The sequence below is a fragment of the Panthera uncia genome, assembly GCF_023721935.1.
Source record: "Panthera uncia isolate 11264 chromosome E2 unlocalized genomic scaffold, Puncia_PCG_1.0 HiC_scaffold_19, whole genome shotgun sequence".
Lineage (NCBI taxonomy): Eukaryota > Metazoa > Chordata > Mammalia > Carnivora > Felidae > Panthera > Panthera uncia.
Window position 1 is genome coordinate 958,387 of NW_026057588.1, and position 24,920 is coordinate 983,306.

General features: G+C 38.0%; 1 protein-coding gene across 1 annotated transcript; it reads left to right on the plus strand.

Moving 5' to 3' along the window:
* Positions 1 to 4,671: 4,671 nt before the first annotated feature.
* LOC125915630 (zinc finger protein 677-like) lies at positions 4,672 to 20,161 on the plus strand. The gene is made up of 3 exons (XM_049621561.1): positions 4,672 to 6,501; positions 12,139 to 12,292; positions 16,495 to 20,161. The coding sequence occupies exons 1-3, from the start codon at positions 6,487 to 6,489 to the stop codon at positions 18,477 to 18,479; spliced, it is 2,154 nt and encodes a 717-aa protein (XP_049477518.1). The 5' UTR covers positions 4,672 to 6,486; the 3' UTR covers positions 18,480 to 20,161.
* Positions 20,162 to 24,920: the final 4,759 nt, after the last annotated feature.

The following is a 24,920-nucleotide window of genomic DNA, read 5'->3' on the forward strand; positions in this document are numbered from 1 at the left end:
TTTAATTTGTTTCTGAAACAGATACCACCAGTTCCTTATTGAATCCAAGCATGTTATTACAAAAAAAAAAAAAAATCCCTACAGCTGAAAATACAAATAAAAATATGCAAGAAAACTCTGAAAAAGAAAAAAAAGATGAGGGTAAACTTTTAGTTAAGCAAGAGCTCCAGAGATCTGTACAACATCGCACATATAGTCATCAATGTATTTGTACACTTAAAAATCCATTAAGAGTGGGGCAAGTGGACATGCACCCCCATGTTTAGAGCAGCGCTACGGACAATAGCCAAATTATGGAAAGAGCCCAAATGTCCATTGACTGATGAAGGATAAAGAAGTGGTATATATATGCAACGGAGTAGTACTCAGCAATCAAGGAGAATGAAATCTTGCCGTTTGAAACAATGTGGATGGAACTAGAGTGTATTATGCCAAGCAACATAAATCAGAGAAAAACAAACATGATTTCACTCATATGTGGAATTTGAGAAACTCAACAGATGAACATAGGGGAAAGGAAGGGAAATTAAGATAAAAAGCAAGAGGGAGGCAAACCATAAGGGACTCTCAAGTACAGAGACAAATTGAGGGTTGCTGGAGAAGGGGTGTGTGGGGGGAATGGGTTTTAGGTGACGGGCATGAAGGAGGGCACTAAGACCACTAAGGTGACCTATCATATAAGTTATAAACATAGAAATGAAATGAAAGTACCTGAAAAGGATTTTCAGAGTTACAATCAAAGAGAAGAACATGCCAACAATAATTTACATCAGGGATCACTCGATTATTTGCACAACTCAGTGCCAGTATATTTGGAAGTGTACATGATGCGGAAATTTGGTACGAAGACATGCTTTACCAATATTGATCTCCCTAGTGTTAACAGGAAGTCTAAACAGAACAGTATCTACAAAAAGGGAGAAGTTTCTGAGACCCTCACAAACAAAAGCAGCAGGATCAGAAGATGAAATGCATAGATTCAATAATTCCTTTAACTCTCAGTTAAGCCAATATTCATTTAAATTAAATTAATTTTTATAAATTTAAATTTAATTTGAGAGAGAGAAAGAGAGAGAACAAGCACACAAGTAGGGGAGGGGCAGAGAGAAAGAGAGAGAGAGAATCCCAAGCAGGCTCTGGGCTGTCAGCACACAGCCTGACATGGAACTCAATCTCACGCACTGTGAGATCATGACCTGAGTCGAAATCCAGAGTTGGATGCTTAACCAACCGAGTCACCCAGGTTCCCCAATACTCTTTTAAATAGCATTGGGTGGTTACCACATCTTTCCACACCTGTAGTTTTGCTGATTTTTCAGTCATCAGCTCTGATTAACTTTATTATTAAGAAACAAGAGTTCAAATTAATCCTTTGTTTTCTCTACCCACAAATACACAATCAAATACTCCCCATATCCAAGTCAGACAGTAGAACCATAATGGTGGACAACCCTTAGTTCACAAATACAAATACCGAAACATTACACATAGAGGTAAACACACATGCATATGCACAACATACACTCAAATGCACAGCCATACACATTTACACACTCACATACACTCCATAGCAAACTCACACTCATGCACACGCTCATCAAATACAAGCACACACTCACATTTACACACTCACCCATATTCCTACACTCCCAGTCCCGTGTATGTAATTACATTCAAACTGTCTGCATGCACATGTGTGTCTCGACGATATGCTCCCATGTTGGAAGAATACAGGAATCTCCTGACCTTGGAAGCCTGAAAGCAGGGGGAACTTTCCACCTTTCTAACTTCTTCCATCCCTGCAACAACCCCAAACATGATATTTACCACGTGCTACATCTTAAAGTGCTGGGAGCATTGCCACCACAGGTGCAGGCAAATAGGGCAAAGTTGGAAGGTTGCAGGTGTGTTGGAGCAGGGTCCAAATGAGGCCAGAGGGAGAGGGTATAGTTAGTGTGCAGAGAGCACGGGAGCATGGAGAAACAGATGCAAAACTCTTCAAAGGCATAAGATGCCACAGTACTTGGTAAATACAGATAGGGACAGAAAAGCAAGGGGGAAATGCTAAGATGAACCCTGAGTATGGGATCAGAGTCAGGGACATCAGTATGTGCACAGAGTTGGCTGTAGATGTGCAAGTAAAATCACTATGAAAAATAATTCAGTAAGCTAATAGGATATACTATTGATATACAAAGAAAAATCAAAGAGGGCTCATGAAATAAATAGCTTTAAAAAAATAAAATGAGGGGCGCCTGGGTGGCTCAGTCGGTTAAGCGGCCGACTTTGGCTCAGGTCATGATCTCGCGGTCCGTGAGTTCGAGCCCCGCGTCGGGCTCTGTGCTGACAGCTCAGAGCCTGGAGCCTGTTTCAGATTCTGTGTCTCCCTCTCTCTGACCCTCCCCCGTTCATGCTCTGTCTCTCTCTGTCTCAAAAATAAACGTTAAAAAAAAAATTAAAAAAAAATAAAATGAAATAAACCCACCAGGTATGAACCTAACAAAAATGTGTAAAGCCAATATGTAGGAAAAATAAAATATTCCTGACATATACAAAAGTAGAAATAAATGAATGTAAATTTACATCATGTTCTTGAGTGGAAAAACTAAATATTATAAAAGGTCAATTTTCCTTAAGCTAATTTATAAATTTAATTGGATCACGATACAGATACCATCAGTTAGTTTTTCGAATAAACAATGTTACTGCAAAAATCTAACAGAATAATGAACAAAGAAGAATAGGCACAAAAACTCTAAAAAAAAAAAAAAGAAAATGGGTATGGTTATCCTTCTGAGATGTTTTTTTATTAACAGACTATTAGGTGAGTGAAGTCAAAAATTGAGAAGTATGCCAAAGTGCACAAGAAAAGTTAATAACCAGCAAAAACTAAAGTGGGGACACATCATTAACGCTTGGTACTTGGGAAATGGGAATTCCTATCAAAATGACCATGAATGGTCTTTTCTTTAAATCCCTCAGCAAGATAAAGGTCAAACAAAAGGGAAGTCTATAGGGTAAAAAATAATTAAAACAAGGTTAAATTCTTCGTAAGACTTGCTTCTTTCTCCCTGAGTAAACTTTTCTTAAAAATCCAATTTTCAAGCATAAAATAGTCTTCCAAAGTAACTGAGAACAAAGGTTTTTTAAAAATTGCGATTGCAATGATATTTAGCAACTAAGGAGCTTAATCAATATACAGGTGCAATCTGGTAGTTCTGAAAGGCGTTTGGATTTATAATTCATCTCGAGAGGTGCAGATTCGAATATCAAAGAGAGAAAATTGATGACCACCCACAGAGGCAGAAATGTTTGTTCCTTTAAAATAACAAGCCGCCCTCCACCCCCCACAGCCCAGGGCCCAGCGGTGAACGCCAGGGAAGGCAGTCCAGCAAATGGGGAGCAGAAATGACAATTCAGTGCAAAGCTCTGATGGGGAGTTAGTACCAAACTGCACATTGTCCACAGAACAGTTTTGCATTTCGCAATGTAGCGTCCATCATCGACACTGACCACCCTGGCTTTTGCTGCATTAAACAAGGAGCTGTCCTTGTCCGAGTCTCAGTCGCCCCTCAAAGACCCCAGGTCACAGGTTCCCGCACAGCTCCGCCTCACTAGCCGGAGCGCGTCTCCACCGCTGGCTACAAATGTTTCCCAGGGTACTGAGATCAACTTGTCAAATACCACCACTCCCAACAGAAGCGGCCCACCCTTCCCTAACGTTGTACCCAGGCTGGATCCGAACGACACCAGCGAGATTGGAATGAATCCAAAAGCGGAACCCGAAACCGCCGGTCTGCAGAACAGAGGACCAAATGCCAGGCGAAGGACGGTGCCGGAGGCGAGACCCGGCTCGTCCAGGCACCCCCCCCCGCACCCGCCTTTTCCTAGACCGCTTCGGCCCCACCCAGAGATCGCCCCGCCCGTTCGTCTCGACGCACGCGCATGCGCGCCTTTCTGCAGACCCGGAAGCGGATCCCGCGGAGCAACGGTCGAGCTGGCGGGAGTGAGTCTCCATTTTTCTGGATCTTGCCCTGGAGGCGTTCCTAGTCCCCGCCTCCACATCCAGATTTCGGGGATCGCCTGGTAAGGTAGAATCCTTGAACCCTCTCACCCCTCTCGCTGGGAGTTCGTCCCTTTCGCCTTCGCGACGTTACCGTAAGACGTTTCGATCCCAGTCGCTTGGTTCGGGTCCCGGGCGTCCGCGTCGTTTCTGGTTAAAATCTCTCTGAGGCGGGTTCGGGCCAAGCCTTTCTGCCTCTGGCCCTTGCAGACCCCAGTCGCCTTGCCAGTCGCTTTCCTGCTCAGAACCTTTCTCTGACTCCCGAAACTCCCCCCCTCCCCTCAACCGCGTCCGGCACAGTCGTCACTAGGAAGGTGGATGCAGGCCCTTCGCCCCGCCGCAGGTAGGGCATAGTGGGGACAGAGATGGCAGGGGAAGACGCAGGAATCTGCGGAGTTAGAGGGTCATCGGAAAGTGTGGGGAGAAAGAACGGTGGGGATTCAAACAAAGGCTGCCACAGAGTAGGGTGAAACTTTTGGAAGAGGAGTAGTGAGGGAGGGAAACGGAAATGGACTAAAGGACAGAAGAGAAACAAGGACACAGAGAGACTTATTCAGAGAACAAAACATGTAGTGATCTCAAAGCACGGGACCCAAACGCTAGTGAGTACAGAAGATAGTAAGTTGTGAAGTACCGATTTGTGGCTCTATGATCTTGTTAACCTAAACTTTGGTAATTTTTTCAGTTGTGCAGAAGAAAGTGAGAGTTGTGACACCTGGTGTTTGAGGCAACTGCACTTTCTAAGTATTGCATCGGAAGATAATTCCATTTGCATCCCCTACTCATCTAGAGGGCAGAGGCCTAGCTCATTCAGTCAATGGGGGAAGACTTTCTGTAACCACATGGTGCTTTTTACAGGGGCCATTATTAACAGTACTGTTTCTCTCCCCCTTTTTTTATGGCTCATGGCATTCTTTTCTAAACTTGATGTATCCTCTTTATCTTTAATATCATAATCCATTGGATAGCTTTTTAATTTCCAGATTATTTTACCTCTTAATTTTATCGTTCAGATTATGAGTTTTACTTTCTTACCTATCATATATTGGAAGTATTCTGGATGTCTGTTAAAGAACTTTATAGTATTTCATTACACATCCGTTAAGGATGTTGATAATCTCTTAACACTCAAAACCTAGTTTAGCCAGTTAATTTAATATTCAACAGTTCTCTTCTTCTGCTAAGTTATCTTTTAAATTACCAAGTGCTGAGCCGAAATCTCCAACTAAATAGATGTTCCCCTCAAGTCCCCTCTGCCTTCTCTGTACAGATGTTGAAGGGTGGTCTGGATTGATATGGAACTTTGTTCCAGCAGTGCTCATCTGTTCATAATACAGAGATTGCACAGAGCTCATCCCCACAGGTGACCCTTTTTCATGTTTTCCAGGACTAGTAACTATTTGTAATTTCATATAGGTTTTCTGGAAAAGAGGAATTAAATGCTTGGGTTTGGTTAAACCCATGAAAGAGAAGCTTCTCTTGTTCAGGAATATGAACAGTAATCTGGAATTAGGATAAGCCCTTTGTACTTAAACCTGTCCAGACCACCTTTTCAGAATTTACTAACACACAGTTCTGCTCACTCTACTCAGATTTCTTAAGGCTAACTTGGTCAAATTACTCCCCTTTGGAGTGCACCCACCTGTAACGTGAGATGATAGGCCAAGAATTCTGAACCTGGGCTAATAAGATCCCTGAAATGATTTTCAGAATTGGGTGTGTGTTTGTCTTTGGCCATTTTCTAGGAGAGGGTGTGCAGTTATCATTAGAGTTTACAGTGTGGGCTAGTTCCAAAAATAATGAAAACCACTAAGAAAGAGGCAGGAGCATAGTCTTAGAGACAGGGATATGCCTCTGTCAGCTCCATCCTCTCTGTGTATCCTGGCTAAATCTTAAACATTTGATCATGTCATCTTTTGACATTAAACCCTCTTACAGGCTTCCCATCACCATCAAGACAAAGATCTAAACTCTCAGTATGGCTACCAGGGAGCTCTGGAGCTGGGGTGACCCTTCAGAGTTATTCCAAATTGATGGCATGGACAGGCTTCTGTATCCTGCATCAACCATTCCTTGGATGCTGGCTGCCTAGGGAGGAGCCAAGAACTTGAATGAAACAATTCCTTTTGGTCAAGTGCCGGGATAACGTAGACTGTGGAGTGTGTTGGTTTCAGCAGCGGGGAGGGCTTTCTGAAGGAATGGGTGAAAAATGCACCTGTTGGACTCCATATAAGACTTTATTGTCCCTGCATCCCTCCTTTTGCAATGGGCAGCAAAGAACTCTTTCTCCCACAGTGAGGTTCTCTCTATGTATTGTGGCAGAGGAAGGGGTTATGTTGATTCTAAACATTAAACAACATACCTTTTGCCACACAGTATAACCTTACCTGAGAAAGAAGACCTGAAGAGGGAAAAAAGGAGGAATGGCTCTTTTCCAGGTAAAAGTCCTATTTTTCACTGATTGTTCTTTTTCCTAAAATGTCACACTTTGGACTCATTAATCTTCTCTGTCTCCATAGTATCCTGCCTAAATTATTTACTGACACCCACGGCCTTCTCCCTATTTCCTCTCATCTCCATGTAGATTCCATCTCACTGTGACCCAGTGACATGGCACTTGGGAAGACTCTCCTTTTAGGTGGTCATCCTGTGAGGGATTTTCTCCGCAGGCAGGAACTGGAGATGGGGAGTAGGCTCTGTGGTGTCCATGAGGTTGGGCAGTAAGGATTCTTCACAGACCCCTTCTGGATGCCCTTCAGCTCATATAAACCAGAATTAAAGAGATTACTGTTATGTAAGTAATGTGTTAACATGCACAAGTACCTGAGAAACCCTGAAAAATAAGACGACTAATGGGGGAAGTTTGCTTGTCCAATTTTATAATGCCGTTTGACGTTAAACAAGGGAATCAGTGTGCTTCTGACTACAAAACATTAATATTTTGGGATAGAATGGGAAGTTCAAAGTAGGAATAAGGAATAGAGAGGGTGTTTTATTTAATTAACATAATTAGTTTTATTTTTTTGTTTTGTTTTGTTTTTTTTATTTTTTATTTTTTTAATATATGAAGTTTATTGTCAAATTGGTTTCCATACAACATAATTAGTTTTAAAGTGTAGAATCAACCTATTTCTCTAACAGTAAGTGTTCCTTCAATTATTTATAGCACATCCATCTCTAAAGACTATGGTGTTCCTTTAGGAACTCTTACACCATACATCTTTTAGATAAAAATGTTTATAACTTAACCAGACATAGGAGCAGAACTTTCTGTCATCAGAGAGGCTGATGCTCAATTTTCATTTTATGAATTATTGTTAAATATTGTTATTTTTATATTTTTCTATTAAACTCCCCTAGAATATATATTTTTGTGGTTCAGTTCCACACAGGTATGTATTCTGGAAACTAAGAAGTAAAATACCTCCTTCGCTGTCATATCTTCCACCATCAATGATTGTCTTCATCAGGAAGTGGTGTTCTCTTTAGTGCAGATCTTCTAAAAATGCATTTATATATTATAATGTGATTTTAGAAAATATTCTTCTATAAATGTTTTATCACATTTTCTGCAAATTTGAAATGTTTACATATGATATGTTTGGATGTTGTTTTCATGTTAGTAAACATAGAGATAACTGCTTTTTTTAGATCCTCATTGGAACTTTCTGTAAGTGAAGATATGTGAGTCCTTTACAATTTCTTACTGTTACAAAGAATGCCATGGTTGCTGCTTCTGAGCAGGCCGACTTCACTACAGACTTCTAAGGATATCTTATGATTCTGCACCTTAAGCATGATTACCAGATTAATGATGGTCTTTCTGAGGAGACAGAGACGTTCCACTTACTAAATAAAGATTTTAAATCAACTGTCTTGAACATCCTCAGCTAAAGGAAAACATGGAAGAGAACTAAGAAGTAGGGAAACAGTGTTTCAACAAATAGAAAATATCAGTAAAGAGACAGAAATTATAGTAAAGGGAAGGAATAGAAATTCTAGAGTTGAAAGAGTATAAACACCAAAATTAAAAATTCACTAGAGGGTTCATTAGCAGATGGGCAATAAGAATAATCAGTGAACCTAAACATCGATTAACTGAAATTATCAAGCAGAAGAAAGGGGGAAAAAAGCTGAATAAAAGGGGAAAAAAAGAAGAAAAATGACCAGAGACTAAGAAACCTTTATGATACTATCAAGAATACTGATATACATATAATAGGAGTCCCAGAAGAAAAGGACAGAGAAAAAAGGTACAGAAAGAATATTTGAAGAAATAAGACCTGAAAACCTAATTGTATCAAAAACAACCTACATATTCAAAAAACTCAATGAACTTCAACTCTGACAGGTGCATGGAGATCCTTGGCAGTCACATAATCAGTCAAATTTTATAAGACAAAAAAGAGAATGTGGAAAGCAGCAAGACAGAAAAACTTCTTGCATACAGGGATTCTGAATACGTTTAACGGCCTGTTTCTCATCAGAAACTGTGGAGGCCAGGAAGCATTCTCATGACGTATTTAAAGTTTGAAAGATTAAAAAAAAAATCTATGAGGAATTCGTTATCAGGCAAACTATGCTTTAAAATTGATAGCATAATTAAGAGCCTCCTACATGAACAAAAGCAGGTGGAGTTCACACTTACAGACTCAGCCTACATGAAATACCAAATGGAGTTCTTCAGGCTGAAATGGGTAGTAATTAGTGGTACATCACTAATAATAAAGAACACTAGTCAAGGTAACTACGTAAGTAAATACAAAAGCCAGTATTATATATTTGTTTTCTAAGTCATTTTTTCCTATGTGTCTTAAAAGACAAATGTGTAAAACAATAAGCAAACCTGACTTCGAGTGAGTGAAACATCTGTTCATTTGTTATAAAGTAGTTTTGACAGTAACATAAAGGGAGACTGTATAGCAGCAGTTGTTGTATGCTATTAAAGCTAAGTTAATATCAACTAAACTGTAAACTGTAGTTCCCAGGATATCCACTCAGAAAATAACTTGAAAATAGACAAATACAAAGGCAATCAAAATGTTACGCACACACATAGACACCGAAAGAAAGGAGGAATTCTGAAAGAAAATAGACATACAAACAGCAGATGTCAGAAGTATTTCTTACCAGTTGTAATTTAAAATATGCATAGATTAAACTCTTTAATAAAAGACAAAGGAATTGAGTTTTAAAAATGATTCCACTCTATGTCTATAAAAGGTTCACTTTTTTAAAGTCTTTATTTTTATTTTGAGAGAGAGGTTGAGTGGGGGAGTGGCTGAGACAAGGAGAGAGAGAATCTTAAGCAGTCTTCACACTGTCAGTGCAGAACCAAATGCAGGGATCGAACTCATGAACTGTGAGATCATGACCTGAACTGAAATCGAGAGTCAGATGCTTAAGCGACTGAGCCACCCAGGTGCTCCAAGGCTTACTTTAGGTACACAAATAGGTTGAAAGTGGAAAGATGGAAAAAGATATTCCATGCAGATAGTAATGAAACCTAGCTGGGTAATTATACAGATATCAGCCCAAATAGAGTTTAAGTTGTAAAATTGTTATCAACGATGTGGAAGGACCTATACTGAAAAAAGTGCTGATCCATCAGGAAGATAAAACAAGTATAAGCAATATGTACATGGAAGCAAAGCCCCCAAATTTTTGAAGCAACCATTGAGGAGATGGTTCTATAGTAGTTGGAGACCTCAATGCTCCCTTTTTTTTAAATAATGCATAGAACAACCAGACATCAATAAGAAAGGAGTGAGCAATGCTGTAAACCAGCTAGGCTCCGCAGACACATACAGAACACTGCATCCAACAAAAACTGAAAAATTAGGAGTAGAAAGGAACTTGCTCAGTCTGAAAAAGTGTATTATTAAAATTCCATGGCTAACTTCATACTCAATGAGCAGCTGAAAACTTCCCCTTAATATCAAGAACAAAACAAGTGTGACTCATTTTGCCACCACATATCAACACTACTGGAAGTTCTAGCCAGAGAAAACACAGAAGAAAAATAAATACAGTATGTCAAAATTGGAAAAAAAATCAAACTATCTATATTCATAGTATACATGATCTTCTACTTAGAAATAAAGAATCCTCAGAATGAATTCATTGAAGTTACAAAATACAATATCAACACTCAAATTTAGTTGTATTTCTTCTGTACAGTAGCAATCAACAAATGGAAAGTAAGTAAACAATTCCATTTACAAGAGCAAGAAAATGAATGAGAATAAATTTAACCGAGGAAATGGAAGATTTATATACAGTGAAAACCAAAAAGTTGCTGAGGAAAATTAAAGAAAACTTAAATGTCAAGATATCCAGTGTTTGTGGATTGGAAGACTGTAAAATGTGAGTCCTCCCCAGAGCAGTATAAAGTAATACAGTCCTCAGCAAAATCCCAGCAGTGTTTTTTGCCCAAATGGGAATCCTGATTCTAAAACTCATATTGAGTTGGTAAGGATGCCACATAACCAAAATAAACATGAGAAAGAACAAAATTTGAGGACCTACAATTCCCGACATCAAACCTTCTACAATAACTTGGAGTAATCAAAAGTATAATTACATCATAGGCTAGAAATATTGATCAAAGCGATAGAACTGAGTGTCCACAAATAAACTCATACATCTATAATCCATTGCTTTTTTACAAGTGTGTCAAAAACAGACAGTGGAAAAAGAATAGTCTTATAAATCGTACAACTAGTTGTCTGTGTGAGAATGAAATTGAAACTACCTTGTACCATATAAGGAAATCAATTCAGAATTAATGATTAAATGTAAGAGCTAAAACTATAAAAGTCTTAAGTGAAAACATAGGGGTAAATCTTTAGTACCTTAGGGTTGGCAGTGGATGTTTACACATGACCCCAAAAGCAAAAGAGAAAAAGACAAAGTAGATAAATTGGTCATCATCATAATTAATCATGTCTGTGCATTGAAGGACATTATCACATAAATGAATCGGTTTACTTAATGGGAGGAGATAATTTGCCAATCCCATATCTACTAAGGGTCTAGAACCTAGAATATAAGAACGTATACCTTATACATTTCATTATACATTAACATGTACAATATATGAAGAACATATACAAGTCAACAACCAAAATACAAAGAACCCAACTTAAAAAATGGTCAAAGGATTTTAATAGCCATTTCTCCATAGAAGATACACAAAGGAAATAAGCACATGAAGAGATGTTCAGTGAAAGGAGTCATTAGTAAAATGCATATCAAAACCACAATGAGATATCATTTCACACCCACTAGGATGACTATTGTAAAACAACAACAAAAAAAAGTGTCTGTAAAGAGGTGGAGAAATTAGAATCATGACACACGGTGTTAGAAAGTAGCTGCTGTGGAAAAGAGTGTGGCAGATTCTTAACAAAATTAAACCACGTGACCCAGTAATTACACTTCTAGGTATTTATATAACCAAAAGAATTGAAAACAAATATCTAAGCGCTTACTTGTACTCGAAAGTTCATAGCAACTTACTAATATTAGCCAAAGTTGATAACAACGAAATGCCCATCAGTAGTTGAGTGAATATGGTCTAGTCCTGCAGTGGAATACTCTGCAGCCAGAAGAAAGGAAATGTTCCACTGATATATACTATATCATGGATGAACCCCAAACATTATTCTAAGTGAAAGAAGGCAGATGCAAAAGGTCACATTTTTGATAACCATTCCATTCACATGAAAAGTCCAAAATCGGTAAATCCATAGAGACAAAGCATTAGTGGTTGCCAGGGACTGGGCAATAGGAAGCACCTGTTAATGGGTAAAGGATTTCCTTTGGGGATGATGAAAATGTTTTCAATCTAGACAGAGGTGATGTTTGTGCAACATTGTGAATGCACTAAATGCCACTGGATGGTACTTTAAAATGGCTAATTTTATGTTAACTGTAGCTCATCAAAATTATTTTACACGGAAAGGGAACACTCACTCCAGCCTAGTCAGTCTTTACACATCTCTGCTTCTCTAATTTTGTGTCAAATAAGAACACTTTCCCTGTCCACTTGGTGAAATGTCTTTTTTTTTCAGGGACGGTTGACATTCAGGGATGTAGCCATAGACTTCTCTCAGGAGGAGTGGGAATGCCTGGACCCTGCTCAGAGGGTCTTGTACAGGGATGTGATGTTGGAGAACTACAGGAACCTGGTCTCCCTGGGTGAGGATAACTTCCCTCCAGAAGTTGGTAATTATTTTTTATGTCTTTGCATTTTCTACTGAGAGCCACTGTTTTGATCGTAGGAGTTTCAAATTCCTGTTCTTAAGGGAGTGATTGCAGCTGTTTTGATTGAGAATGGAAAGACTTCATAATGTGGCAAATGGATTCTAACTTCGTTTTCTTCAGAAGTTCTGCATTCCTGCATGTGTAGTTGGGAGGTGATGACAGGCACTTGATGTTATATGTAAGTGATGAATCACTAATTACTACTGAAACCAATATTATACTATGTGTTAACCAACTAGAATTTAAAATCTGGGAGTTTGGGAAATAGGATTTAAAAACCCTTAAATTCTTAGTAAAGTCAACTCTCATTGACATCTTTAAAGATAAGGCTCAGAGAGAAGTTACTTAAAGTTGGGGGAAAAAAGGAAACCTTATAGTCAATTTTCATAACTATCTGATTCTGTGGTCTTACCCTTGTGCTTTTGGTTAGTCGTTCTTGGAAAAGAACCAGATCTCTGCATTCCTACAATAATCCTTAAGCATTCTGGCAGTTAGCTGATTAATTTTTGAAATATGTTTCTACACCCACATAAAATGAATGTCCTTTTTTCTTTGCTGAACAAAGAGCTGGGAATGTATTCTGGAAGAGCAAAGCAGATCATGTTCTGTTTTTCTTTATAAGTGGAAATCTCTTCTTGAGCTGAATATCATCTCCATTTTGGAAGAAGGGAAGGATCCCAGGACTGTGGAAAGTGAACTGAATATATGGGAAAATCCAGACAGGTGGGAATGTGTTGGGATGTGAGCACAAGTCAGAGCTCAGATGGGCACAGAGTAAGCAGCTCCAGTAAGCATTGTTTGGGAAGGATCTGTGGGAAAATAAAAGTTTATTTCTTAGGAGCTTTCAAAGGAAATCCCCTGCCACCCCCTACACACTTCTCATTCTGTTATTCAGATGAGTAAATCAAATATGTACAAGGTTTTAAACTCCAACTTTTAGAACCTATAACACAATTACCTGGCCTCTCTGACCATACTGGTTCCGAGCTTTCAGAGGGACTGGGATGGCTGTCCCTAAGGAGTCTTTTCCCTGATCTCTCTTGGTTCTCATTCCATACAGGTCAGAGCTGAGGCCTCTGTAGTGCAGACCCCAGGACCTATTCACTTTCCATTTCCATTTTGTATCCTTGGAAGAACTTCTAAGGAGACAAACAAATGTAATCAATGTCTAATAAAGTAGAGCTAAAGTTTATCTCTTTCTTTCCTGGGCCATCCTGGCTTCTTGAGGTCGGGTGCTTTTGCATTAATTAGGAGGAAGTCGTGATGTGGATAATTCCAAAAAGTGAAATTCCAAAATTAGATGTAGTTTACATATAGCACAGGTTAACTGATATCTCTAGTTAGCTTTTCTATTGAAAAAAACCTGTATTATTCCATAGATGTTTATTGTATTCTCAGTATACAGAAAGTACCATATTGATACATATATATATATATATATTTGTTTGTTTGTTTGTTTGTTTTTTTCCTGCAGGAGGGGGGAGTTGTTTTAAGAACTCGACGCAGCAGCAAGTTTTGTTTTGTTTTTAAGTAATCTCTGCACCCTTTTGATCCCTTCACCCGTTTGTGCCACCATCCCCTCAACTTCCTGCCTCTACTAACCACAAATATGCTCTCTCTATCTAAGAGGGGTTGTATTGTTTTTTTAAGATTCCACATATGAGAGAAATCATACTGTCTTGGTCTTGTACTCATTCTACTTAGTACAGTGTCCTCAAGGTCCGTCCCTTTTGTCACAAATGGCAAGATTCTACTCTTTTTTATGGCTGGATAATGTGTCATATACACACATCTTTATTTACCCATCAATGGACATTTAGATTGTGTCTGTATCTCAGCTATTGTAAATAGTGCTGCAGTGAACATTAGAATGCTTCTATCTTTTTGAGTTAATATTTTGATTTCTTCAGATAACTACTCAGAGGTAGAATTAGCGGATCACACAGTAGTGTGTGGCCACACCAATTTTGGCTCCAACCAATAGTGCACAAATTCTCCACCCATCACCAACACTTGTTGTTTATTTCTTGTCTTTTTGATAATTGACATTCTAAGAGGTGTGAAGTGAAGCCTGATTGTGATTTTGATTTGCATTTCCTTGATGATGAATGATGTTGAGCATCTTTTCATGGTCCTGTTGGCCATCTCTAAGTCTTTGGAAAATGTCTATTCAGATCTTCTGCCCATTTCTCAAATTGGGTTATTTGAGCATTTTTGGGCAATATTTTAGATTACCAGTCCGTTATCAGATACATGATTTGCTAATATTTTCTCCTATTCAGTAGGTTCCCTTTGTATTTTGTTGAAAAAGTGTTTTTTTTGCTGTGCAGACACTTTTTAGTTTGATGTAGTCCCACTTACTTTTGGTTTTGTTGATTTATCTTTTGGTGTCAACAGTCACAAAAACAAAAACAAAAACAAAACCATCATTCCCAGGATCTGTGTCAAGGAGCTCTTCCTATACCCCTATCTTATAGGAATTTTATGGTTTAAGGTCTTAAGTTTAAGTCTTTAATGCATTGTGAGTTAATTATCGTGTATGATGTCAGACAGTGGTCCAGTTTCACTCTTTTGCCTGTGGCTGTCCAGTTTTCCCAAACCATCTATTAAAGAGATTGTGCTTTCCCCATTGTATAGTCTTTTCTCCTTTGTTGTAAATTAAGTGACCATCTGTGTGAGTTTATTTCTGGGCTCTATTTTGTTTTGGTGATCTATGTGTCTATTAGATTTATGCTAATACCACACTGTTTTAATTACCACAGATTTGTAATCAGGGTGTTGAAATCAGGGAATGTGATGCCTCCAGCTTTGTTCTTCTTTCTCAAGATGCTTTCACTTTGCAGGGTCTTTTGAGGTTCCATATATATTTTAGGATTTCTCTGTTTCATGTGTAGGTTTTTATGTGGACATAAATTTCAACTTATTTGTGTAAATACCAAGGAGTGCAATTGCTACATCACGTTTGAGAGTATGTTTAGTTTTGTAAGAACGTGCAAACTGTCTTCCAGACTGGTGCACCATTTTGCGTTCCCACCAGCAATGAATGAGAATTCTTATTGGTCCACATTCTCACTAGTATTTGTGTTAGTGTTCTGGATTTTGGCCATTCACCTAAATGTGTAGTGATAACTCATTGTTACATATTTACCTCAGTTAAATTTATGACTTTTTTTAAAAAACATTTTTGAGAGAGAGCGTGAGTTGGGTAGGGACAGAGAGAGAGTGAGAGAATCTGATGTAGGTTCCAGTCTCAGAGCTGTCAGCACAGAGCCCGACATGGGTTTCAAAACTAAAAACCATGCAATCATGACATGAGTCAAAGTCGGACCCTCGAACGACTGAGCCACCCAGGCCGTCCCTATGGCATTCTTTAAACTGAGTGTTTCTGATATCTTGAGAACGTATTTTTTTTAAGTTACTGCTTTAGTCAGAGAGATATCATTAACTTGATTTGTCATAGGTTTTTAAATAATGATACATTATTTTTGTGAGCTTGTGTGTCTCAGTCGGTTAAGCGTCTTGACTCTGGATTTTGTCTGAGGTCATGATCTCACAGTTCCTGAGTTCGAGTCTGGCATTGTGCAGTGTGCTTACAGTGTGAAGACTGCTTGATATTCTCTCTCTTCCTGCCCCTCCCGTATTCACAAGCTTGCTCTCTCTCTCTAAGTGAATAAACTTAAAAAAAAAAAATTCTTGTACATGTCTCCTGGAACATGTATCTATTATATGATTCTTTTGATTATATACCTGGAAAAGGAATTTGTGGGATATTTAGTTTGATAATTTTTAGAGCAAATACTGAAATAGATAGAAGCCTACAGTCTTCTTATAATACCATACTGTCTCCCTGTTGAATGTTTTCTACTGTTACTTCATATCCGTAGTATAAGTTCTTACAGAATGAGTCACTATTATGCCTGTTGCTAAATCAGTTCCTTTTTCTAACATCAGGCTTTAAACTTATAACACAATCATATTCCCATAGATGTGCGAGTACAAGCACTGTCCCCACATTTATAGAAAGAAAACTTAAAAACATTGTAAATAACAATAGTGTTTGAAGTCTATGCTTGAGAAACTCCCTGTATTCATTATAAAATAATATTTTGGTGTTAATTATGGAATTTAGTATAAAATATTTACCTTCCAATTCTATTTGATAGGGAGTTCTGCTGGATTTGCAATCAAGGAATTATCACCAATACAGGACATTAATAAAGGAGAATTTTACCACTTAGTGATATTGGAGAGAAATGAAAGTCCTGACATCAAGGATTTTGATCTCAAGGAAGTCTGGGAAAATAGGCATGAGTTTGAAAATCACTGGGGATATGATGCAAGAAATTACAAAGAAGTGCCTTTGACCCATAACAAAAATGTCACATGGAGAAAAGATCAAAAACTTAATCAGCCCTCAGTTACTCTTCCTCAAAAGCAGTGTGCTTCTGTAAGAAATAATACATACCTGTATTTCATGGATTATGAGCCATTTGTAAGGAATGTATTAAAAATGGACAATAATAGAAGTGGTGCTGGAAACCAGTACATAGACTGCTTGGAAAATAGAATTGGATTAAGTTTACAGGCACACCTGGCTGAACTGCAGACATTTCATAGTGAGGAGAAAATGTATGAATGTAATCCAACTGAGAAGTCTGTCAGCAATGGTTCCTCAGTCTCACCACTTGAAAGAATTCCTCCCAGGACCCAAAACATTTGGAATAAGTCTAGGAAGATTTTTAAATATCGTTTGTTACCTGCACAAGACAGGAAAGCACACACTAGAGGAAAATCTTACAAATGTAATGAATGTGGGAAGGCTTTTAGCAAAAGCTCAAACCTCATGAGTCATGAAAGAATTCATTCTGGACAGAGACCTTATAAATGTAATGACTGTGGCAAAGCCTTTACAGAGCACTCACATCTTACTCAACATAAGAAAATCCATACTGGAGAGAAACCTTATAAATGTGACGAGTGTGGCAAAGCGTTTAACCAATGTTCGAACCTCACTAGGCATCAGAGAATCCATACAGGAGAGAAACCATATAAATGTAACATATGTGGCAAGGTCTGTAGTCAAAATTCAAACCTTGCAAATCATCAGAGAATGCATACTGGGGAGAAACCTTACAAATGTAATGAATGTGGTAAGGCTTTTATCCAACGTTCACACCTTTGGAGTCATGAGAGAATTCATACTGGGGAGAAACCTTACAAATGTAATGAATGCAGCAAAGCCTTTGCTGAGCGTTCAAGCCTTACTCAACATAAAAAAATCCATACTGGAGAGAAACCTTACAAATGTAATGAGTGTGGCAAAGCTTTTAAACAGTGCTCTCACCTCATTAGACATCAGAATACACATCCTGGAGAGAAGCCACACAAATGTGATGTATGTGGCAAGGCTTTTATCCAGAGTTCTAGCCTTGTAGAACATCAGAGGATTCATACAGGAGAAAAACCGTATAAATGTAATAAATGTGATAAAGCTTTTATCAGACGTTCACACCTCTGGGGTCATGAACGAACTCATACTGGAGAGAAACCTTACAAATGTAGTGAGTGTGGCAAAGCCTTTGCTGAGCGCTCAAATCTTACTCAGCATAGAAAAATCCATACTGGAGAGAAACCTTATAAATGTAATGAGTGTGGCAAAGCGTTTACCCAATTTGCAAACCTTACTAGGCATCAGAAAATACACACTGGAGAGAAACCACACAAATGTAATGTGTGTGGCAAGGCTTTTATCCAAAGTTCAAGCCTTATGGAACATCAGAGAATTCATACAGGAGAAAAACCTTATAGATGTAATAAATGTGATAAGGCTTTTATCAAACGTTCACACCTTTGGGGTCATGAGAGAACTCATACTGGAGAGAAACCATACAAATGTATTGAGTGTGGCAAAGCATTTACGGAGCGTTCACATCTTACTCAGCATAAGAAAATCCATACCGGGGAGAAACCTTATAAGTGTAATGAGTGTGACAAAGCTTTTACCCAATTTGCAAAACTTACCAGGCATCAGAAAATCCATAATGAAAAGAAACAGTATAAACCTAATATGTGTTGCAGTGCTTTTATTCAAAGCTCAAGCTTTGGAGATCATCAAAGAACTCATAGGAGAAAGAAACCTTGCAAATAATATGAGCAAGTATTCAACACTTACTTAACATCAGAGATTCCATCATGGAGAGGAACCATATGAAACTAACATATTTGGGAAAGCTAGTAACCAGGGTTCACACTTCACCTGATATCAGAATACAAATCTCTGAAAGGAAGCACACTGAAGAAATGTATGGCAAGTCTTATCCAAAGCTTGTTACACCTTGTGGAACATAAATTTTACCAGAGAATTCTTACAAATGTAATGAGTGTGGTCAGGTTTATAAAAAATGTATAAATTGGGGAGGGGGGTAAAATAGATGAATGGGATTAAGAGGTACTGACTTGCAGTTATAAAAAAAAATGTACAACTCTGCTTTGTGGTCTTGAAAGCATTCACATAACATGGAAGCCATACAAATATGTCAAGGTCTTTACCTCAGGAAGCACCTAAGAATTTATCCTGGACAGAAACATTACACATGTAATGAAGGCGATAATTTCTTTAGCCAGTTCTCTCAGTAGATTGCAATTAAAGAATTCACACTAGAGGGAACTAGGTCTGTTTTGAGGATTAACTATTCTTAAGTATTAAATTCCACAGAAAATTAAAATTATTTAAAACTCATGAGATAATGTATGTCAACGGAACAAGTAGATCTGTGGAAAGACCTAATCATCTTCTGTTTAGATATTTTGTAAAGATTTTATTTACCTCTCTACACCTAACGTGGGGCTCAAAGTCACAATCCTGAGAGCAAGAGTCATGCTTTTCCGACTGAGCCAGCCAGGAACCTCTATGATGTTTTTCACTCAGTTATTTAAGGTTTCTTGATGCTACATTATTATTGATGACTTACAACCTCAAGTTTGGAATCCACTGATGTTATACTTTCATTACATGTGTTTCATTTGTCAACCATCGTGGTGGTCTCAGAGAAAGTATGAAAGGAACCTCTTTTATTAGGTGGGGCTTAGTCATACCTATATACCCTGGAAAAACTAGGATGCTGGTTTTAAGATGTAGAATAGTATATATTTTGGAGCATAAGGAGTGACCAGGAATAAATCTAAAAGCTATTAGGTAAATTACCATGTTTTCTATGGTCACAGCCCCTTCTCTGGATTTGTTGGTATGATTGAGAGCCTTGGTTGATAACTATATGAAAGGGTTATGCTATCAAATATGTGATCGTGAAACACTAGACTGAGACATTGAGACAATGATATTTTCATGTGGGAATGAGGGGTTATTAAGGATGGTATTTATGTTAGAGAAAATGGAGGGGGAATGATGGTCTCTCCCTCTTTTGAAACGTAATAGCTATTATATATCATGGATGAGTAAAAATTAGTCTTAATTTTGGAAACTGAAGAGAAAGTTCTAGAGGACATTTAAATCAAAAGAACCAAAGTAGGAGCACATAGGTGGATCAGTATGTTTAGTATCTGCCTCAATTTCTGCTCAGGGTCATGGGATCAACCTCTATGTTGGGCTTTCCTCTTGAGTGTAGAATCTGCTTACAATTTTCTCTCTCTGTCCCTCTTGCCTACTCATGCTCTTTCTAAAAAATAATAAGTAAATAAATAACCCAAAAGAGTATGCTTGTGAAAGACCCAAATTTGGCCACTTAAAATGCATTTTCATACCATTTTATTTAGGGTACCCTATTTCCCATATCTAAGTCAGTAAAATATAAGCTTTTATGTAACCCTGAATGAATCCTGTTCCTTTTATTATCCCAAGTGCATCACACTTCTTTGGGGCATTTCATAATGAACACTAATAAAACATCCTTAGACTCTTAGGTTGAATGTCATCCATAACAATTTTTTTTTCATGTTATATTCAAACCTACAGCTTTGGAAATATATGTTGAATTTCAGAGTTACCCTCCCATAGCACATCCCAAGTATTTTTGTGGTTCTAATTAAAATACCATAGCAATGCAGTTTCAAACTCTGACCCATCACAATTTGCATCCCCATTCATGAATACAGACCATGATTCTATTTCTGCCTGCCTTTTGTGCTAAAATGAGACCCATGGTTTGCTTTAAGTGAAATTTACATTAAATGAAATTAGAAAAAGAGCAAGCATATGAAAAGTATTAGGAACTGAAGGAAAATTTGAGGAGTAAGGATAAAGGTAACACAATCTATATTTTGTGCTGGAGTGCTCAGGGAATAATTTGAAAAGATAAATCTTCATGAGTTTACTCTCAAGAATGAACAACACAATGGGAATCTTGTTTGATAACTAGAAATCTCACATATTTACCCTCTAAAACATTTTTTGCTTTTGTTTGCATTTGTGCTTACTCCACTGGGACAGGATGTTCGGGTGTCAAGAATGATGACTCCGTTCACTCAAGTGTTCGGAGAATGTTGGTTATATAATGACGCTTTCTCGGGAGAGCAGGGCAGACTTCTCAAGTTCTGAAAATGGCTAGAGAAAGCAGGCAATGGTGACTACTTTGTTACGATGCATCCTGTGTGGGGCCGGGGTGATGGTACTCATTGACACTGTGAACTTAGAACTACTGCGAAGGGAAGGGCCTCTCGGGCTTTATTATTAGCTCTTCCTGCCCAGATGAGCAGAATAGTAAGAGGTAATGACGCTTCACAGGTATCATTAGTCGGCCATCAAGAGTAGAGTCAGACTCTTTTCTATAAAACTGAATGTTTACTCCTGACTGACTTGGTTGGGAAAGACCACAATCTTCCTCATGCTAACTACTACCTTCTTTTTCCAGCTGTATATGTAGCCCCCACCACACAATATGATTGTGGAAAAGGGTTATGATACACTGTTTAGATCAGTTACTTAAGGTATTTTTAGACTTGTTATGATGTCAGGATTTTTTAAATTAAGTTATAGCCTAATATTAAAATACATTCAGAAATGATACAGTATTTCCCAACTACAAACCTTTTGTAGATTGTTCACTTTAAGGGAGGTTAGAATGAATTGAATCTCAAAATCAGTCCTATCATTTTTCTAGCAAGATGCTAGAATCAGAGAGTGCCTGAGTGGCTCAGTCAGCTAAGAGTCCAACTCTTGATTTTTTGTTCAGGGCATGATTTCATGATTCATGGGTTTGAGCCCCGGGTCAGGCTCCACACTGAGTATGGAAAAATAAACAAACTTTAAGAAACTGTTTTAAAAAGTACTAGAATCAGAATATCTGTATTGAAACTTTGCAAATTAGTGTTAGATGCAGGTAAATAAAATTAACTTAAAATTAATAAATTTCAAAGGAAATAAATCTAAGTTAGAAAACACTAAGGACTAATAATTTTGACACATTTGGAACACCTATGACACTTTTCATGGGTTGCATGCAGTATTACACACTGAGGATAAAGAACAAAGTCTGGTGATGAAATCTGTCTCATCCATAGTTCTCCTTGACAACCTTGATCTTTAATATTAATAAGGAGTATGTTTAAATTTGTTCTGCAAAATGTTTTCTTTACCATCTTTTTCTTTTACCTTCTGTTGTTTAGGCATGAATATGAAGTTTGAAAATTCCCCAATATACTTAATTAATTAATTAGAGAGAGAGAGAGAGTACACACAAGTGGGAGGCAGGGACAGAGGGAGAGGCAGAGAATCTTAAGCAGGTTTCACTCTCAGTGCAGAGCTGACACAGGCTCGATCCCAAGTCCCTGGGATGTTGGCCTGAGCAAAAATCAAGAGTGATGCTCAACTGACTGAGCCACCCAACTGCCCCCTAATATTCTTATAAAATTGCATTATTAAAATGTGTAGCTAATTGGGGAAAAAAAACCCTCCTGGGATTATATCCACGTAAATAAGACAAAACCTAATAAAAGGCCTTTGCCCCTCCCCATTCATCCTTCTTGGTCCTACAGCGCCCATCCTGCTGTAGGGAGAGAGAATGCTGTGTCCTAAGGGAGGTGGAGCATGCAGAGGACTGCCCAGGGGACCCGTCCCATCCCAACCTGCATCTCTGGGCTTCCTGTTATGTGAGAATGGTAAACCACCTAGTTGTTTCAGCCACTAACTTCCAGGAGGTGTGTCCTTCACAAATGAAAACTGACCTGACCAATAAGATTAATATTTGTATTGAGAGTAGAATGGAGCATTTGAGAGGGAATCTTGAATTTAACATTTTGTAGCTGAGAAAAGCTGCAAAAAGCATCATCCTTCACAGATGGGTTAGAGCTGTTTGGCACATGTTGCCTAAAACTCACAATGTGAATGAAACAAAATATAGCGTGAGAATTTATGACAAATGTTCAGGGTGCTAGGGTAGAGACTTACAGGAGTAAGGAATTTGGTGCCATAAATGGAATAACATGTTTACTTGAGTATATGAACTATTAGTCTCTGAGTGTATACGCTGCAGTAACTTTCTACTTTGGACAGATAAAATGCATTCACTCATTCTACCAGTCAGAAACTATTCTAATCACTGATATTAGCAGGAAACAAAACTCCTGTCTTCAAGTAACTTATATTCTATAAGGTTGAGTCTATAAGGATAAAATATGATAGTGATAAGTACCATAAACGTGTTCATATGTAATGATCGGCTGACAGGGTTTCCTAATTTAAACAACATTTTCAGGCAATGCCCACATGCTGAGGTCATCTTTGGGCAGAACCACTGAAAGTATCATGCAAATACACATGGAGAAGGGCAAGTGGGTGTAGGAAAGAAGCAGAAAATCACCACAATGGGAACAGAATTACGGTGGATCAGGAATACCCACAATTGGCATGTGGCTTGGTGAAATGTGAGGCTAAGTTTCTACTGGAGACCTTTAAAATTTGGGAAACCTTATAGTTAGAATTTGTACAATTTTAATAACAAAACTCCCCAGAAGGCTTAGGAGCATATGTGATAGATCCAAAACCATGACCTGTTTGGAGAATGCACAGACCTATTTCTTTATGGCAGCCTTACCACTATTGAGAGAACACAGCAGTGAGCTGGGGTAATGAATTAATGGAAAGATGGTAAATACCATTTGTGAAAACTGTCTAGGGAGTTGATCCCAGGACTTGTTAAGATACATGCTTTTCCTGTTGTCTATGCTTATACCCAGCCAAGGGTATGTTGCTTCTTCCACTTACGAATGTGTACCAAGTAATACTAGTCAGGTCGTTTATGTCCCAGTTATATCTTCAATGTCAATATCATCAAAAAAAATTGTTTACATGTAAGAAGATACTGTACTTACAAATTGAATAGTAACAACATTGCATATTTCATGTTTTCCTCACTAATTCAAGACCTAGTAACTCCCAATTATTCCTAGTTTTATTCTTCCAGTTGAGACCAGTCTTGTGTCAGCGTTGCCTAATATTTTGACTATAAAAGTGACTTCTCAGTATGTTTCATATCCCAATTTTATACTAAATCAGATGTGATGAGAATGGGACTATGTGCAAGGTCGGCAAACATTTATTTAAGAAACATATAGTAAATATTGTATTCTTTGTAGGCAATACTGTTTCTGTTACCACTCTTCCAGTATGTCCTTATTGAGTAAAAAACACCTAAATATGAGTGTCCCTGCATTCCAGTTACACTTCACTTAAAAACAGACTGTAGGTTGCATTTGGCTCATGTTCTGTAGGTGGCAGACTCCTGATCTACCCAAAGGAATTAAGAGCGCTATATAGTAATAGTAACTATATGGTAAATAAAAACCGTCTTCCCTATTTTTAAGCCTCGTTAAAGAAACTAACAGTCTAGTGTATATGTGTATAGCATATGTAAAAGAAACCTATACTAATGGTAGCACAAGGCAGGAGTGGAGAAATGGAAGTCCATGTGGAAAGGAAAGGTCGGATGCTCTGTATGAAGAAGTATAAACACACGTGAAGGTATACTGTGGTCATCTGTGTAGGATAACCCCTAAAGCAAACAAAAGCAATACTTAGAGCTAACAACAGTGAACCACAGTAAAGGATTTAAAACCATCTGTAAAAATCAGTTATTTCAAAGAAGACAGAAAGAGAGGGAATAGAGCAAAGGAGACATTATAAAAGCAAGAGCAAAATAATTTAAATCTATCTGTAAAACGAAATCATCTAAAGGCCCCATTGAAAAGCAAAATTGTCACTGGATTTTTTTTTTTTTTTTTTTTTTTTTTTAGTTTTTAGTTATTTTGAGAGAGAGAGACTCAAGGAGGCTCTGTGATGTCAGCGTAGGCCCAACATGGGGCTCCATTTCAAGAGCCATGAGATCATGACCTGAGCTGAAATCAAGAGTCTTACACCAATAACCATGTGAGCCAACCAGGCGCCCCTGACAATTGGACTTTTTAAAGACAACACAATATTTCCTATGAGAAATTCACAAATTAAGGACACAAAGTAAACTCTTGAACAAAAGATAAACAAATGCTATAAAAAAAAATAGCTATATTAAGATCAAAGTAATTTCAAGACCAAGCAATATGACTGGGGAAAATGAAATCTATTTCCTAATCATAAAGA

Bases quoted from the DNA above. Each gene is read 5' to 3' on its own strand.
- LOC125915630 (XM_049621561.1), top strand. The intron at 12,293-16,494 runs GTAATTATTTTT...TCTATTTGATAG, and splicing joins TAACTTCCCTCCAGAAGTTG to GGAGTTCTGCTGGATTTGCA.